Source organism: Lathamus discolor, chromosome Z, assembly GCF_037157495.1.
Source record: "Lathamus discolor isolate bLatDis1 chromosome Z, bLatDis1.hap1, whole genome shotgun sequence".
NCBI classification, from domain to species: domain Eukaryota; kingdom Metazoa; phylum Chordata; class Aves; order Psittaciformes; family Psittacidae; genus Lathamus; species Lathamus discolor.
The window spans coordinates 98,103,503-98,122,952 of record NC_088909.1 but is presented as its reverse complement, the minus strand read 5'-3'; the positions used below and the strand labels follow the sequence as shown (position 1 = coordinate 98,122,952).

General features: G+C 34.9%; 1 protein-coding gene across 3 annotated transcripts in view; it reads left to right on the top strand.

Moving 5' to 3' along the window:
• NIPBL (NIPBL cohesin loading factor) overlaps positions 1-19,450 on the top strand; it is a 159,418-nt gene that overhangs the window by 53,397 nt on the left and 86,571 nt on the right. For 2 of the 3 annotated variants that reach the window (XM_065661216.1, XM_065661215.1), the window contains exon 1: positions 16,977-17,133. In XM_065661216.1, coding sequence (XP_065517288.1) covers positions 17,005-17,133 — 129 coding nt within the window. In that variant the 5' untranslated portion in view covers positions 16,977-17,004. Of the gene's footprint in view, positions 1-4,606; positions 4,751-7,709; positions 7,876-9,073; positions 9,205-14,611; positions 14,712-15,795; positions 15,948-16,972; positions 17,134-19,450 lie in introns of those variants that run through there. The other variant, XM_065661218.1, reaches the window with a different exon arrangement.

Below are 19,450 nucleotides of genomic sequence, written 5' to 3'. Positions count from 1 at the left end.
TTGTATTTTCGAACAATTTTTTGTACCTAGTATTGTAGAAAGTGAAAGTGTTCTCTGTGTGCTGTGAACTTCCTGGTTTCATAAATGCTGAGGAGTTTTCTTGGGCTTTTATTGTTAATAATGAGTCTTGGTTTCTGACACCACCACCCTCCTATCACTCCCTTTCTCTTTACCTCTTTCCATGTGCTACAAGCACTACTCCTCATTGGTTGTTTGAGTTAGGTTAATATGAGGTAGCTTCCTAGTTTCTTGCATTATTTTTTTAACTTTAGACAGCTTGATCAGTGATTAATTAATGTGCAGTTGCAGTTCTGACTTTTTCTAAGATTGACTTAGTGTTGTCGAAGTGTTGAAATGCTTTATATCATGAATGTGTATATTTCTCCTCTCCCCCACGCCCCTCAGGCACTTACATATTAGGCTGTGTTTTGACAACTGTATCTCCTTCCTTAGTATTTTTTGGAGTTGTTTTGATAGCATTTCGTTCTGGAAACTTAGTGTGCTGTAACTTTGTTATGGAAACTAGAAATGTGCCCTCTTGTGGGTAAATCTGTGTAATTTACCTCACTCAGTATCTTGTTTCAATGGGAATTAGCGTTCAGTCTCTTTCTGCCTCTCCCTCATTCTTTAAGTGATTTTATTTAGTTAGTTATTCATATTAAGGATTGATAAATAGCAGAGCTTCATTTAGTGACTAGCAAGAAAGGTAGTTTATTGCAAAATGTGAAAGTTTAAAACTGGCTGTGAGGCGAAGATTCTTAAATTTCTAGTAGCATGTTTGTTTCCTCATCTAAAAGAAAGAAAAAAGTCCACTGCTCACCAAAATTATGCAACAGCTAATACATGAGTTGTACTGGATTACTTTCGTGTGCAGCTACAGAAGTAAACTTTGATCATGGTGCTGCAGTCACATCAATATGATGCTGCTCAGCATATAAGAAATGAAAACCACATTTTAAAGTATTTAATTCTAAATTAAGATTTAATAATGTAAACTAAATAAAACATAAGTGTATTTAAAGTATTCTATTTAATGGAATGCTTTGAAAAATAGAAACATAGAGATCTAATAACATAGTCATTCTTTAAAATGTAGTTTTAATCCACCTAATTTGGTCTCTCATATTCTTCTCAGAAATATACGAAGTCAGTCATATACAAGTTATTTTTAAAATAGTCTTAATAAATTGAAGAATACCCTGGGAATGGAGAATGAGACATTTAAATGTACATAGGAAATTTCTGAATCATGAAATTGGTTACTTATCTTTGCATTACTATTCAACCTGTTTATTACTGCACATAAACAGATTTTTCCCTTTATTCTGTTTTCAACTGTTATCGTGCGTGCGTGTAGCTAAGCTGGGAAGAACTAATTTTTTTTTAATGGAGGAACGTTTCATAAATGCAGAGCTTGAACCTTCATATAGTAACAAGTGGTCAGAGTCCTCTTGTCGTTTCATTGACAGTCAGATGCTGCAGTAGCTGGAAAAGTACCATTGGGTTTTGTTTTGTTTTTTTTTTTTCCCGTGTATTTTTCATGGTGTAATTTTTTTATTTGTTTGCTTGGGTTGTTTTTCTTTGGTTTGTTTTTTTTCCCCTTCCTCGGTTGTGGTCATCTCTTTACTTAAAATTGTTCACAACTTACTTTCATCTTCTCTTTCTTCTTTAATTTTACCTATGCCTGTCCATTCTCTCTAAAAAGATTTGTTTCTTGTTAGTTTTCCACTCTGTCATTAATCCAGTACTATGGTGAGAAATGAGAAATGCAAAGAGATATGAGTTGTGGAGAGGATCCACATGACACACTTGGTGCCACTGAAGGCAGTCAGTATTTTCCATGTCCATGCTATAGAGTGTTTTACCAGCCACATATTTATTTTCTACTTACAAAAAGCTGAAACCTGACAACCCACAACACATTAAATTTAACATTTTGATAGCAATTTTCATTGGAATATTAATTTGCAGTGAAGGAGAATATACATAATTGACCGGAAAAAAAAGGAGGACGATTACATACAAAAGTAGCACTTTAAACGTATACTTATTAACCATAGCATAAGCTTTTGTAATAATACGTTCTTTGCTATATTGGGTTCGCTTCACTTTATTATTGTGTATTATATGATAGCTTTTTCATATATTATTTTTCATATATTTTTTTCATATATTATTCTCAATATATGCTGTGATTTCACTGTTTTCATTTCACTGAGGGGTTCTTTGTATCACTTCCTTTGTGCAGTGTAGTTTCTTTGTGAGACATCTTTCACAGTATCTCTTGTTTCTTATAAAGAAGCAAGAGGCTAAATACACCTATACTATACTGAATGTGGAAGACTTCATTTGCATATATGTAAGTTGATTTTCTGCTTCTCTGTTTGAACTGCTATGCTACAATTTGACACATTGTTTAAAAACTTTCCAGTGCAGCAGTCCTTTGATTTCCTTAGTTTAGCTAATGTAACTAACAGTTTCATTTTTTCAGTCTAGAGCTAGAAATGCTGTGCTGCTGGAACTAGCTACTGTACAAAGCTGATAATGTAAAATTTTCTAAATATTGTAAAATGTTGATTCTTCTCAACTAATTGTGAGCTGCTACAATGTAGTGCTTCTAACTCTTATTACACTTGGGGAATGGAAAATAAAGAATCATAGAATCATAGAATCATAGAATCATAGAATAGTTAGGATTGGAAAGGACCTCAAGATCATCTAGTTCCAAACCCCCTGCCATGGGCAGGGACACCTCACACTAAGGCCTACAACAAGACTTGTCTATCAATCACACTATTAATTGTTGCTTGCTCTTCTGATATTTTGTGTGAAAGAACCTATCTATTCTTGAGCTGTCAGTTCCCCCCCAGCTGCTCAATGTTTTATATTCTTTAACTGAGTGAGTTTACTGATGTTCTTGGTGAGATCAAATATGACTGGATTTTAGTCTCTAGTTCTGGAGTTGTATCCCACTTTGTTTGCCAGTTGTAAAACAGTTTTGCCCTCAACACAACAGGTGCAATATTTGGACCGAGATACTCCTTTGTGGTTTTTTGTATTGTGCCTGTTTTATAAACTAATCTCATTATTTAATCCCATCTCTCTTGGTCTTTTGTTTACTGTCATCTGTTTACTCACATTCTCATACTTACAAAAACTTAAGTAAGAGAGACACAATTCTTGACTTGCTTTGTGCAGTTCCCAGCTGGTGCAGGTAACTACATCCTGTCCCTTCTGTAACAACTGTATGACCCATGCTTATCTCTACTACTCTTAATGGAAGCTCTTCCAAATATTGGCAGCACTGATGGTCAGAAGCTCTCTTCTCATTTTCTTCTTGCTTGCACTCATGCCCCATTTATTGTTGTGTTAGCATTGCGCTGTAGCATTCTTCCTTTGTAACCTTCTTTGCTTTAGAGAGAGCAACCACATCCCCTCTTGACCTTTGTTTTGTTAGCTAAACAAACCAACCCCTTTTACTCTCCTCATACAAAAGAAAGTTTGCTCTTCCCTGACCATACTAGCTTACTGCACTTGCTTCACTCTCAGGTCTTGCCATTTCAGGTTTCTTATCATGTATCTGTGGAGAAGGTTTCTAATTGTCTAATTTCTAAGTGTCTGGTTTTTGAGGAATTTTTTCCCATTAAATAACTGTGTAATTTAATTCTTGTGGCAGTAATACCAAAAAAGAACTTGAAGTAGTTACAGCCTCTGATGTTTACAGCTTTCCCAACTGATAGGAAGAGAAAGTGAATGGATTTTTTTTTAATTCTTTTCGTTGTTTCTGTGTTGCATGCAAGGTTTCCACCAATACTGATTAGTGATGTGGCCTTAGTCAGCTTTGATGCAGTTTATAAAGACAGAGAAGGTCATCAGACATGACCTTTTACTTGAACATATGGTTTATCTGTGAAAGGTGTTATACAATTTTTTTATTTACTAACCTTTAAATGAAAAATTAAAAAAATGTTGGTTTTTTGTGTGTTTGCTGTTGCAGACTTATTACGGGAGTCTTTTTTTTTTTTCATTTCTGGTAGTTTGACCAGAAAGTAGTTAATGTTAGATATTTTCAGATCAATTTTGAAATAGCAACTACTTTTATATTATACCAAGGTTTTGTATTTGTCACATTGTTAACTCCTTGCTTTTTGCATCTGTAACTTACTCCTTTGGTTTTGCTATACTCTCATATGAAAAATATCTCTTCCTACAAAACTGGAAAGTGAATATGGCAGCTGTAATTAATTACACTGGGTACGTGTGTGAACTAATAGAAGTTTTGTTAACAGTTTTGAGTTGGTACTGTGTAAGCTGAGCAGATTGTCTTCTAATTGCCTTGTCTTGCATCTTTTTTGGTGAAGGACTCTCCTTCTGAGACCAGAAGCCTGCCTTTTGATTGCTTAATATCATTGAGTATTTAAAATCTACATTGTTCTACTCAGTCTTGACAAAATTTACATAGTATACAACGAGGGTGTGGTCTGGGTTTCATTTATGTTACTGAATTTAAAATTCTGAAAAAGTAAACTGAGAATTTTCATTTGCTTTTTTTAATTTCTTTTTCTACCCCCCCCCCCCCTTTTTCTTTCTTTTTTTTTTTTTTTAGTGCTTGGGAGATGGGAAGTAATGATAGCTGGCACCTGAATTAAAATATCTGTGTAGGCACTACTATCCCAGAACTTCAGGATGAATGGGGATATGCCTCATGTTCCTATCACTACTCTTGCAGGGATTGCTAGTCTTACAGACCGTAAGTATTCTTCTTTTTCTTGCCTTTGCTGTGCTGTTTTGTACCTCTTTGGTAGATACCTGCATTTTCAAAATACTAAAAATAATTTTATTGTAAAATTTCATAGAGGTAGAATTGTTCAAAATCAGATTTGGCATTAAAAATGTTAATTTTCTCATTGCTTTAATTTTGAAAATCTGTTAAAATAAAACATGCTAATTTAAACATGAAGTGAAATGCACTTTAAAGAAAAAATCCTTAAGGAAACTTGAAACAAAATACAGGAATTCATCGTTTCATAGAATCACAGAATGGTTTGTGTTGGAAGGGACCTTAAATAACATCCAGTTCCAAGCCCCTGCTGTGGGTGGGGACACCTTCCACTAGGCTGGGTTACTCCAGGCCCCGTCCAACCTGGCCTTGAACAGTGCTAGGGATGGGGCATGTTTGTTTGGATTATCATTCATTAGTATATCTGGGTACCCCCCAAATAAAGAAAACCAGATAAATTATAAAATGCTTCTCTAAAACATATATCATCATGATCATTGCAGAGTGATGGAGAGGGAGAAACAGAGAGGGGGGGAGAGGGAGGATTAGACTGATGCTCAACTAACTAACTAGAGTTGTGGAATATGCTAAATATACTTGAAACCTAGTTCCTTAATTTTGGACAAGGTACAAAAAAGTTGCTCTAATTAATAGGTGCAAAGATTGGCTGCTACAGTGGAAATCAGCAGCTGAAACTGTGAGTCTTTTTTCTTAGCTGTTCGACCTACAAAATGAGCAGATGAGGTGTGTGTACTGTCTTTAAATGTATCAGGAAGATAAGATGCAAGGAAAGGAACTATTTACATCAAAACCTGATACTGGCACAAACCGAAGTGGTTTATAATGTGACCAAATATATATTTATAGAGAAGACTAAGAGGAGATTTATTATACTGTAATGAGATCCTAGAATAAGCATTGTAATAAGAGTAGTTTGAACAAAGATGCTTGTTGTTTATAAAGTGTAGGAAAGAATTCATAGCTCAGTTGTCTGAGGGTAATTGGGCTCTGATATAGGTACTTCTAAGCTCTTGTTTTTATTATACTACTACTGAAAGGTGGAAACTTTCCAAGGGACACTTGGAATATGCACATATATACCCAGCAATTGAATTTAACTGCCTACAGTAAAAAAAGAGGATGTATTGGAGGAAAAAAACACCTTCATGTTGTTCTGATATTCTGAAATACCAAATTGGAAGATGCTGCTTAGATGTGTTTTATATATGTGTTTAGATGTGTTTTTGTATATCTTCATGTATATCTAATAATGAATCATCAGTATGCAAAGAGTAAGTTTCCAGGCTGTGGGAAGTTTTCCAGCATTAAGTATTTGCAGGTAAGGTTCTAAAAAAAATCAAAATACTTAATTGGTAGAAGTCACTGGCCAGACTCCTGGTGCAAGAGTTTCTTGGAACACTTACACTATGTTTGGTAGGATTAGCCCTTGTGTTAGGTTCATTTGCTTCTTTATCTGTCATGTTTATCTGTTATGTAGAAACAGCAGAGCAGCTGAAAGAGATAGTTTTGTAACTGCTTTGGTTTATTTTTCTCTGTGTGAAAATAAGGAACTGCAACAGGCAAGACCTGTTGCCCTAAAAACACAGAGGACATGATGACTAGAGGTAATAGAGTAGCTAGTTAACCAGATAAATTTATACTGTTTTAATAAATATGTTTTACTGATCTTGCTATTTTTTTCCAAGTTTCTGGCACATTCAATGTAATCTGGTGCAAGTAATGAAAGCTAGCTGTTTTAGTATATGATACACTTCTGTTTGAATTGCAGTGTATTTCTAAATACAGTAATGGTATACATTTTATAGGGGGGGAAATACTGGAATTCCACACACACACCCTTTTATTTTAATAAAGAATTTCAAAAGAGTATATTTTGCTTGAGGCTTTTTGATATTACTTTGGTTTGGTTTGTTGTTTGGTTTTTGTTTTGTTGGTTTTTTTTTTTTATCTCAGAGCTTTAATCAGCCTGGGAACTTGAAATTAGTGTCAGCTTGTTTTTGTGGACCCAAGAAAGTGATTTTTCTCTGTAGCTAGTGTTTTGGACTCTTCTGGCTTACTCTCCTCTTGTCTGTGTAGCTCTGCAAATCATCCGGTCAGGGCTTATAAGGTACACTTCTTGTTATGTCTGCAGACCTAAGAATGCCCTCTGAAAGTATAGCGTGCTGGTTTATAAGCTGGTTGAAATATTGTGATGGGTGTTTTAATTAAATCTTTTTTACCAAGATTTATGAATAGGTATATTGACTGAGATAACATTTTAGTAATCATACCAATGAAGATATTAGCCTCTTCTTGAGAAGATGACTTACATATGAACAAATACAAGACAAGAGAAAACAGAGAGATTAATTAGTGGCTTAAACTGGTTGTTTGGTTTTTTGGTGGATTGTTTTGGGGGTGGATTTATTTTTTTGTTTGTTTCATTTTCATCTACCCTGACCATACAAAGTGGGAATATTAATTAAAAAAGAAGATCGGAGTAGAAACCTCAAAGTATATTCTTAGTGCACTTACAGTACTGCATGCAACTGCAAGGATTTTGCATTTCATTTTTTTATTAATACTTTTGGCTCAAAGAGAAAGCTGATATATATAAGTAGCTTAATATTCTGGAATGTTTAAAAGTATGCTTTTATTCATTATACTTGCCTTAGCACAGTTAAATATTTACAGTAATATAGTAATATAACTTTTAGACTTGTCTGCATTACTTTATTTAAAACAGCATCCAGCATTTGTGTGTGTGTTTGATCAAAAAATAAAAAATAAAAATTGAGAAATCTTCCCTATATTTAAATGCATATTTTAAATCAAGTTTTCTTACTTGATCACATGAGGGAGTAAGAAAGTGTGCATATTTCTATTACTGTGTTCCCTGAAATGACTGAGCTCTTTTCTGTTACAACAGTTTTGAACCAGCTGCCTCTTCCGTCACCATTACCTGCTACAACAACAAAAAGCCTGCTTTTCAATGGACGTATAGCTGAAGAGGTGAACTGCCTTCTGGCTTGCAGGGATGAAAATCTGGTTTCACAGCTCGTCCACAGTCTCAATCAGGTGTCAACAGATCACATGTATGTATTTTGAACTTCAGCTGCATCATATTTGTATTCCTTGAAATCAAAATTAACTGGATGAGGATGGAGAAGGATGTTTGTGAGAATATGAAAATTAGAACATGCAGAGTTTTTACTAGGCTTGCTTAGCAGATTACTCCTATACAAGAGCCAAATATTTTAATCAGTCTGAACATTAATAATTATCCTGCAGCCTTTATGCATAACTGTGGGACATGCTTTATGGATCAACTGCTTATTCTATTCTTGGTAGTTAGGAGTGCAGACTTTGTAGTTTTGATTTTGCAGTACTCATTAGTGTTCCACTTTGGTTGATAATGCACGTAGACAAGTTGTATACCCAGTATTATACAGAAAGAAAGTTTTTTGAGACACCCATGTAAGACCCATGTCCATTCCGATTAGGTATTGAACTTACATATTGTAAGAATTGAACCAGGAAGTATGGTAATGTGTTCTCTTTTTGTTAATTTTTCTTTTTTTTTTTTCTTTCCTTTTTTTTCGTATTTTTTTCCCTGTTGTTGTCCTTTGAATTGTCTTACATTGGCAACACTCTTTTTCCTGCATGTTCCAATCAGTTGTTTAGATCGAGTGAAAGTAGCTTTTAAAAGCCCTTAAAGAAAACCATGACTGAAAGCATGGATACAGTTTTAGAAAATACATTTTTTTTTTCTATATTTAAGAGGGAATCCTGCGGTGTCAAAGATATGCCAGTTTCCCTTTTAAAAATAAATGATTCTCAAAGCAATGGGTTGTAACCTGAATGTTAATGCGTTCGTGCGTGTGTTAATTTTGCTCCTACTATAATACTTTGTTGAAGTTATGCCAAAGAGTACTTTGTGAGGAAGGTCACAACATAAAAGAGGGCATAAGAAATTTTTTATAATAGTCTAAAACTGACAGGCATGTAAGTAGAAGTGCTTTGTAGCAGAAAATAATTCTAAAGACTAGTAGGAATACGACTTGTGCCATTTCTTAAACAAAAGAGAGAAAAAATACCCCCTACAGGCAGGGAGCAGTGCTTTTTGCAGGCTTGGTTTTGTCTATTTTAACAGTAAATTGTTTTCTTTCATTTTGGTTTTGTTTTTTTGTTCTTTTGGTTTTTGTTTTTTTGTTTTGTTTTGTTACTTGACTCATAGTTTCTTATAATTTGAAAATGCATTTGCTCTTTATTTGCTTACTTCCACAATTCCAGAGAGTTGAAAGATAACCTTGGCAGTGATGATCCAGAGGGAGATATACCAGTCTTGCTGCAGGCTATCCTGGCAAGGAATCCTAATGTTTTCAGGGAGAAAAGCATGCAAAACAGATACGGGGTACAAAGCGGTAAGGATTTTTGATTATTTATTATTGCATTTTATGTTGTTCTGAAATTTAGGGGCCTGATACTAATCACAAATTTCTACGGAGTACTGTGATATTTATGCCTTACCTTGTATTTGATAGTGATATAAACCTGTGTACCATGACATCTTCTGAGAGTGATTGATTCTAGTAGAATAAGCGTGGAAATATACTACCATATTTTTGTAAAAATAAATTTAATTTCACTACAAACTTTAATTAGGGTGATTAGATTTTGTTTTAAAATAGTTTATTTTCATTTTTTATGGCTACTTTTATATATTTGTCTTAGTAAATAATTGAGGTTGGAAAAATATGCCTTAATCTTACTGGAAATCTGTATGAAAGTGTATTATTGCAGCAGTAGTGAACTACAAAATAGGTAGGAGAATTTCCAAAGTTTCCTTAGCGTGAGGGTAAAGGTTTGCTTGTACTGCAGAGATACAGACAGAAGTGTTACTGGAGTCCACAGAGCATAGGAAGTGTAAGGTGGTTTTAGACAGGAGAAATAGCAAAAAAATATTATTAGGTTTGTTCATCTGTGCCAGTGAGTAAAAAGCCAGTCAATATTTGAAAATAACTTGGTAAGGGCAGAACACATGATGTTACTTGAAAGAAGGCCAAAACTTCCTGGAATGAAAATGTGAAATGCAGGGCTAGATATTATTAAGTTCATTGATGCATTTACGTGTGCTTCCCAGGGGGAAACATTTTTGCAGCTTGATTGAGTAGGTTAAGGATAATCCCAATGGAATAAAAGCCCTTATATCTTTGGTAGATGTGTTTTGGCCCTCCTTGAAGGAAGATATTTGTACAGAATAAAAAACAATTAAGCATGAAATTTAAAAAAGTTGGTGTTATTTTAGTAAGTTAGAAAGTGTCTCAGAGAACCAGAAGAGATCAGACTTTTAAACTCCCTTGAATATGTAATTTGATTTTATATAATTCTGGTTACTTGTATGAGTGCAAGAATTGAAATTTAAGTGTGAAATCTGAAAACTGAAAAGAGGAAGAGAGGAAAATCACAGCTACGGGCAAAGTGTTTTGGGAGGGAGAAGGCCCGGGAGTGAATGCCTGGAAAAGTTAGGTGAAATGTGACTTTATTTTCAATGGAAAAAGGCTGCACTCTTACCAGGAAATACGTGGATCTATAAGTTAGATGCTGGCAAATTGTGATAGCCTTATTAGCTATGCTGTATCCCATTCAGATCTCTAAGGCCAAAGGTGGCTGTACTGATGTGTTGGAAAACAAAGGTTGGATTTTCTTCTGCTTTCTGAACAGATATTGTAATCATTGTAGGGCTGTGATTTGTAGAACAGTTGTGGGTTTGGTAGAGATCTTATGTGATACATTTTGCCAGCTAGAGTGAAATTTACTAATATTTCAAATTCACCTTTTTTGCTTTCCTTTCTGTCTTCTGAATACTGTCTTTCCACTTGCTGTTGAGTCCAGCATGCGTTGAAGTCAGAAGTGGGTACTGTAACTCAGTATTTGTAATATCCACAATTGAGAAACACTAAAGGCAGTGGGACCCCCTGAGGACTCAGCCTGGGATGGATCTATGCACCATCATCCCTTGAGTGTGTCAGTTTCAGCATTAGTGTGGACAAAGTGAATTCAAATTAATTTCTCCTGGCTTTCATTTCTGATGCAAGAAAAGGAAGATCACCTAGCTAAAGAATTACATTAAACATGGAATAAAGTTTTTGGTTCAGTACAGTTTCTCAGGAAATAAAGGCATCTTCAGAATGCTAAATACTATGTTAGGAATTCTTGTGAATATAAGGTAAAGCACAAAGAGAATTCTATGCTGATGTTTTTTTTTCCCAAGTTCATACTGATCTGTATTTAGTTCAAAACTAATTTTTAGCACAAGAATTGGTTTTAGTTATAATGAACAAGTAGTGCAAAAAGGATGTATGATCTGGACACTTTACTTGTATCCTGATTGGGCACCCTCTACTTGCCCCCACCCTCCACTGCTGGTATATTTAATTTGCAGTAACATAGCACCAGTGCTCATACTGTTATTCCCTGTCTTTAGATAATAGTCCTATTGTCAGTCTTCAAACATGCTAGGTTTTTTAGATTAGATTTTTAGTTAGGTTTTTTTCAGACTGTTTTCTATTACCAGGTTGTCTGAACAGACTGATTCACACCACCATGTGGTGTCAGGCCTAACTGTGTACAAATGCACAACGTTAATTTTATTTTAGAACTTTTCATCAGATGACACAGTTTTGGATATCATCTTGCAACTATACCTTTCTTACATCTTATGTTGTATGAGTGGAGTGGATTTCTTTAGAATAATTTTTAGGATTTATTTAGAATTGCTTTCAGTTTTCATAATATTTTTTTCTCTTTTCTCTATCAACACTTTGGCTTTGTTTTTCAGCTGATATGTGTTGGAAGATAAGCTAAAATAGGATATTGTAGTAGGCTAGTATTCATAGCATTGCTTAGGGTTCCAGAGGGACTTAATATCCCGTTCAAGCTTTTTATCAGAACTTGTGACTTTTGGGGTTTATAATCATATGCGTATTTCTGTAAACATAAATTACCTGGATAATTTTTTGTTTGTACAAAAATTCAAGTGTATGTGCCTGTAAAAGGGAAAAACTTTAAAATATATAAAAATATATAAATATATATAAATATATATATAAAATAAATATAAAATATATACTTAAAATATAAAATGTATACTTAACTGAAACATCACCTGTTGGTGAGCAGTCCTAGCTTAAACATGCTGATGCTGTAATGCAGTTTAATCATACAAGACTTCCTGTCACCTTGAGAGCTGCAGTTTCATGTTGTGCATTCTTCGGCATTTAATAATTTAGTGGGAATGCTAAAATGGATTTATGAATGTCACTTTTTTTCCAAGAAAAAAAAAAGAAAAAGCTAAGCATAGGCAAGACTGGAACTTATGTTATAAGGAAACGCATTGTAGTAGCGTTACTACTAGGGTGATGTTTTCTCAAACCTGAGCATTTCTGATATTCAAGTTAGTAATTTAGGTTAAGTTTTATATATATATATACACACATATATATATATATAATATATATATATATTAGGTTAAGTTATATATGTATATAATAAGTTAATAATTAAGGTTACATTTAAAAGAAGTTCTTAAATATTTAAGGTACGGACATGCACAGTGGAGCCATAGATCTGCTGCTTAGTGATATGACAACAATGTAAAAAGTGTACAAGAAGATATGTTGGTGCTAATGGCAGCAAACAAAGTTCAGCTCCATTTTAGAGTAAATATTTGGGGCCTTTACTTATCTCTGATTTAATTGTTATCAGGTATGGTTGTTATTGTCTGAGAACTTTGGAGACAACTGGGATTTTTTTGTTGTTTTTTGGCTAGTGTCAGTTGTTTCTTTGTTGTGGGTTTTTTTAATTTTGTTTTCTAGGGTTTTTTTTTTTCCTTTAAGTTACTGAGGTTTTGCCTCGTATAGCCCGTTCTCTCAGAGAGAGGTGAGAGCTGTCTGTCACAGAATAATTTTTAGGTGTTTTGTTGGTTGTTTTGGTTGGTTGGGTTTTTAATAGTATTAAAATTTGATTCATTTCTGTATTTCCTGTGATTCTTTTAAACCAAAGCCTATTGCATCTGTGGTTTAAAATGTGTCTTGAAGTTAGGGAGGAGAGAATACCTAGAAAAATTTTAAAGTATATTGAAAGCACAGTTTTTGCTTTAAACATAAAATGAAACTTTCTTTGTATATTTTATGCTCATTCTGTCAGTTTCCTGTACTTGAATGATAAAGGTTGGTAATTTGACTAAAATACCCTACCTAGCTGGTGTTGAGAGTGGCAGTGAGAGGTGAGTGACAAGTGGGCATGCTGCAGCAAAGCATCCCTGGAATCTCCTCCTCACTTGCCTCTATTTGAGGCAACCAGTGTCCATGGAGTCGGGACAGTGAAGTGTCCTCCATAGGGAGGTCTCTCATTTTTTTTCAGCACAACAGGGGACTTCTGCTCTTGGGCCAGTTTTAATGTGCTAATGTACCTGGAGGTAGTATGGGGGATTCCTGTGGGATTATCCCATCTCTTCTCTGCTGGGGAGAGGGGAAAAAGAGGGTGACAGACCTCAGGGAGGATTTCTGAGGCTAGTTTTGCATATGTGAATATTGCAGTAATTGAAATCCGTTATAGCAATTGAAGCATTGACAGCTCCCAAATACTCTGCACTGGGGACTCCTGTCAGCCTTTTGTCTAACTTTTGTTTTAAAATACTTGTACTACCTGCTGTGGCTTCCCAAGCTTCAGTGTGCACATGGATTCTGACACTGCGTTTAGCTGCAGTACTTTAAGTTCTGTCGTTAAAATAACTTTAAAGTAATTTAAGGGTTTTTTTGTTTCTGCATCACTTCAATTTCCAGGGAATTCTTTATTAGGGAATTCTTTATTCCTGTATCAAAGTGTTATTAGGGAATTCTTTATTCCTATATCAAAGAGAGGAAAAGTAAAAGATTCCTTTAAATTCTCCCTAATAGGCAAGTTAGAACAGAATAGAATAGAGTATTTCATTTGGAAGGGACCTGCAATGATTATCTAGTCCAACTGCCCAACTGCTTCAGGCCTGAAAAAACGTTACAGCAAATTATTAAGGGCCTTGTCTAAATGCCCCTTCAGTTAGTTAGTTTCAAGCACATTGGTACTTGTGGCATGCCAGCTAGTACAACTCCAGAATTTCCAAAGCATGACTGTGAGAATCTACAGGCTGTGGGAGCTTACAGTTGGAATATTGGCTCTGCTATGCAACTGAAGTATTTCAGCACCTTCTTTGATAACATTACTTATGAACGGTAGTGGAGTTGGAATAGAAAGCTTTTGTCCCTGGGTAGGAAGGAAACCACTAAGGCATTATGGTAGCGGTGAGGACTTGTAGCACAGCCCAAGATGCTTGTTTGCTGTACTTGCTTGAAAAATGGGAGATAAATTTTCTGTGTTCTTCTGACTTGCAAAGTTTCAAAATCTTTTACTTATTGGCACAACGAATACTGTACACACCAGTCTGGGGTTTGGAATATATGTCCTGTTACCAAATGTTTCTATTTACTGGTAGGTTTTGGCTTGGGAAGCAATAAAGAACAGAGAAAAGAACCACTGTCAATATATAAAAATGAATTAACGCTGTCCTAAGAACACTTCTGTGTGTCATGATGTAAAATGAACATCTTAAACAGAATCAATCATTTCTAGTGATCATTTCTAGTGTTTTCTAACACTAATAACTAGAAATGGGTAGATGATGTTAATGGCTGTAAAGTGTATAATCTCTTTGTATATAATAATTTCTGAACAGAGAGATTTTGTTGATTAAAAAGGAAATGTGTGTAAAATAATGCTATTTCTTTTTAATAGGGATGATGATGTCACAGTTTAATATTTCTCAGAATTCCATGCGTGGTAGTCCTGCATCTTCCAATTATCAACAAACCACTATATCACATAGTCCTTCCAGGTAATGCTTTCTTTTAAATTGGGTGGGAAGGGCAGACAACTACAAATTCTTCCTACACTGAAAGTCGGTTATTGTTGCAAGTATGTGAGTGGAAGGTGCTAAGTGTCAAGACAAGTTTTGCATTTGACAGCAGGGTGGGTTCCTTCGGCTGGCAAAGAAACCTTTTTGTTGCTGATTTAATCCTTGTATTGTGAGGATTAGTCATGATTCTTCTCTCACTCCCTTCCATAATTCTGACAAACTTTTTTTCCTGCTTAACAAGTCCCTTCACGTCTCCTGCCATCCCTCCACATCTTTTCTACCTGTGGCAGAGGCTGAGGCTGGTGGCAAGAGGCTAATAGAAAAGAGGCTAATGTGTTCCAGTATGTATAACAGTACCAGTGTGATAGGAGGGTGGAAAAGAAAGCTTGTAAAAGCATGGAGTACTTGTTAACATGTTAACAGTTGTACTAAAGGCCACTCAGAAGAGGATAGGCATAGTAGTTTTGCAAGTCTTCCAGCAACGTCCTTGTCAGGCCTTTATTCATATAATAAAGTACACTGGACTAGAGGAAAGAATCCTGCATGTAGTTACCGGGTTATAATGTGCATTTATTATTGCCACAAGCCTATGTTATTTTTATGGCTTTCTATCTGTAGGATCAGTCTAAGATAAAGCCAAGGAAAGAGTAAGTTGTATTCAGTGAACTTTGTGTCAGGTCCTACCTAACTGCCTACCACATTCCTCTGTCTTTGAAATCTTCCAGGAGAAATCATATTTAGAGCAGATGGCTCCTTGTTAATCCTCCTGACCTAGTGGTTAATTAAACCTTAGCTGTCACTTTCATTAGAACTTCTAGGACTAATTTATGGAAACTACAGATCCTTTCTCTAGGTGGAAGCCGTATGAATGCTTTTTATTCTGGTCTTTACTGTTATTAATGTAGTACCAAGCTGTGATTCCTAAGTAATAATTGTATTTAGGAAGGTATTGATAGCCTAAAATACTGCTTTGGGGGAGATTATGGATTATGTTGAAATTTTATATCAATAATTTTGTCTAAATTTGCTTTTCCAACTTTTAAAATCTTCATTTTATTTTTAGCCGGTTTGTGCCACCACAGACAAGCTCTGGTAACAGATTTTTGGCACAACAGAACAGCCCAGTGCCTAGTCCATATGCTCCTCAAAGCCCTGCAGGATACATGCCGTATTCACACCCTCCAAGTTATACACCACATCCACAGATGCAACAAGGTAAGTCTGTGATGTTTGTTTTATTCTTCTAGCTCATGTCAGCTTTACCTTCATGTGCACGTTTCACAGCTTTCTAATTTCTTTGAAAGAGTCACATGCTTAATGGAAATCTTTGAGTTGGCAGGTGTGTTTAAGCTTTGCTTACCTGATTCTACAGAGTGCTAGTATACACTTTATTTAAAAAAAAAAGTATATTGTACGTATACCCACGTGCCAACTGTGCCCATTTTGCATAGTTGGTATGTATACATAGCAATCAACAAATCAAAAAAAAACCCCAAAACATCTACTTGTTAGCTATGGCCATTTTTCTGTACTAGCTAAAACCTTGCATTTGCCAAGATATTGTAAGTTTTGCTGCCAGCTTATTTAGCCTTACCAAATCTTTGTAGTGTTGACCAAGTTAATTCTAAGTTGGCTAGAAATATGCTCAAAGTATGCAGTAACTGGTAAAGATGACCTTCGAAATGAATGGATGTCTTTGTACTTCCCTTTTCTAAAAACAATCTTGAAAACCATGAACACTGTTAAAGTACCTAGGGCATTTTTCTGTTGGCAAGTAGAATTCTCATTGGATCCTTTTAAATAATTTGTTCTTGAAGTTTAGCATTGTGCCTAGAATAGTTATAGATGGTTCTTTGTATAATGTTGTATGCCTCACGAGTACCTTGATAGTTACTAAAGGCAGTGAAAATAAATTATATGGAGGAAAACAGAGTTTTCTATAACCAGTAAGACTATGATACTGACTGTAATTAAAATAAATGTGGATAGTAACATGGATAATCTGTACATGGAATTTAGGTTTTAAATTCTCTTGAAAAGTAAAATCTTAGATATCGAATTTTATTCAAGGTGTTTGTGGCAAAAGGAGTCAATCAGAAAGTTAGATTCTTGTTCATATTCAAGAGCTTACACGTACAACACATAAATATCCACTGTTACGGTGTTTTCTCTGAAACTTTTTAACAGTTGATGAGTATGTGAATGTATCAGTATAGTTACGTATACTTTCTGTATTTCAGCTTCAGTATCCAGTCCCATTGTCCCAGCTGGGATGAGGAATCTCCATGAAAGTAAAGTTTCAAGTCAGTTGTCTGGAAATTCAGCTAATCATCATGCTGATAATTCTAGACATGGCTCAAATGAAGACTACCTACAGATGGTGCACAGATTAAGTAGTGATGTATGTTAACTAAATCGATTTATTATGATAAATATTTATTATGATAAATGAAGTATGTGTTTAGCTGCCTCAGAAGTCAGATACTTTATTGTGTTGTTAATCTGTAAAGCCACTGAAAATATATTTTGATTTCTGATGCCACTCAACCATTTGACTTTACTGTGTGAGATTTAATTTTTGCTAGATCTCGCTTTCCTTTCGAACTGTTTGTAGCATTCATTCTGAAGAAATAAAGAAAAGTAAGAAATCTTCACATAAACTCATATGTGAGCTTATTTTAAAGAAATGGTGGAGTGTCTCTATAATTACTGTAGCAATGTGTTAGTGAAAACAATACTAGATTGTAAATAGCTGTATAGTTAACTTCTCTCTCCGAAGATCCCTGCAACTGTCCATTAAGACTTGATATATTTGAATAACCTATTGGGTAATAGAGTAGTGTTGCCTGAAGCAAGAATTCCTGTGGACATCTTTTCTTGCTGATCTCTTACACGCTTTTATGGCCTGGTTTCTTTGTAAGATGTATTCCTTTAGTGACTTTTATTTCACAAGGGAAAAATTCTTTCTGAAGTCTTAAATCTGATGGGAAAAATCCCACAACTTTCTCCCACATTTTTTCAAACTCCTGATTAATTGTCTTCCTAATGAGTATCTCGTCATGTGGGTGAAGCTTGTTGGGATTCTTCTTTTCAAGTTTGACACAAAATCTTATTAATGGCACTTGAGTTTCAGTTTTGTTTTCTCATCAAAACCTGGTGGCAGGCAGGCCTTTTTTTTTTTTTTTGGGGGGGGGGGTTGATTGTATCTGTGTTTTATTGAGCTTACAAAAAAATGTGGGTGACTCTTGTCTTCCTAAACTATCTTGTGGAAGCAAAAAAGTGTTGTATTCAACAAATGTACTAGTAACTCCAGACTCTCCAAATCTTTTGCTGGGTTTAATACAGCAGAACTCCAAGAAAGTTACTGGTCTTACCAGTCTTCCTTGTTCTTTGCATTAAATATATATATCCCCCAACTGTATTAAACTATTAAGATAATCTTGGGTTTGTTAAGACAGGATTTTTGAAAAATTTCATAATAATTAAGAATAAATTCAGAATAACTTCATAATTCTAAAGAGGGAGTATTTAAAAATGTTCATCGTTAATTTTATGGTGCAAGCAATGCAACCACATCCTAGTTCATGAAAGCTTACAAATGTAACTCATTCAAAATGGGCAGACTATGAAAACATAGAACATAACCTCATTGGTCACTTTAATTAGAAAAACACTTAAGTGGAAAAAATCTAATAGAATTTTAAGTGTCCATGGATGATGCAACTGGTGAAATCTGGTTTCTTAAGGATTTATGTTCTTTGACTTGTAATAAGTACTTTCAGTCCATGAATATCAAGCTCTCTCCTTTTCTGTAAGCAGCGTCATCTATACCTTCACAAGGTGTAACGTTTACCCTGTCTAGTCTACAGCTGTGCATGTGTGGAAATTGGCTGTTTGGCCCTTGTCACAGGGAGTGTGCGGGGTTTTCTCTCCTTGAAATGCCAATTTAGCTTTCTAACATGCTACTGGCTGCTGATTTTTTCCTTGCAAACGTGTCGATGTAATTACAGTTGAGGCTTCTAACATTCTATCAATTGGGTTGAGATTGGTGAAAAGGATAAAAGGTATTTATTAGATAATTCAGGGAAAAAAAAAATATGTAAGAACTGCATGTATTGAGCTACCTCAACAGGAGCCATGTTAGAATATTAGCTACTGAAATAACCAATTTAATTAGAATAAAGGTTAAATAACCTTAGAATTTCTTTGAAGACTTCCTTTGAATGACTTTACTCTTCAAAAGAACTGACTTTTTGCAGTTTGTTTATAGTTACAGAACTTGTATCTTCATGGATACATATTTGTTAGTTAGTTTGTTATTTCCTCAAAAATTCCTCTAGATGTTGTATTAAAAAAAAAAAAAAAAAGAGTGCTAAAAATGGGAAATACTGTTCTGAAGAAGTTTTAAATCTAGTTAGGGCATTGTGTGATCAGTATATTCGTGACCAGCAGAGGGCTCTGTGAAAGCAGTAAAAACCCCAGGTAGAACATTAAGTGGTAGTTTGAATAGTGGGTTTCATGTTTAATTTTAAGATAGTGTTGGGGTAAGAAAGGCACATTTACATTATTAAAGATAGAGCGTGGACATCATGACATCGTCATTGCTATTATAAAGAAGTATGTCAGAAATTACGAATTGCATTCAAGCAGTTTGTTCTGTGTATAACTAAGAAGACAGCAGAACTTGTTTGCTATGTTGGGGAGGTGCTTTATACTGT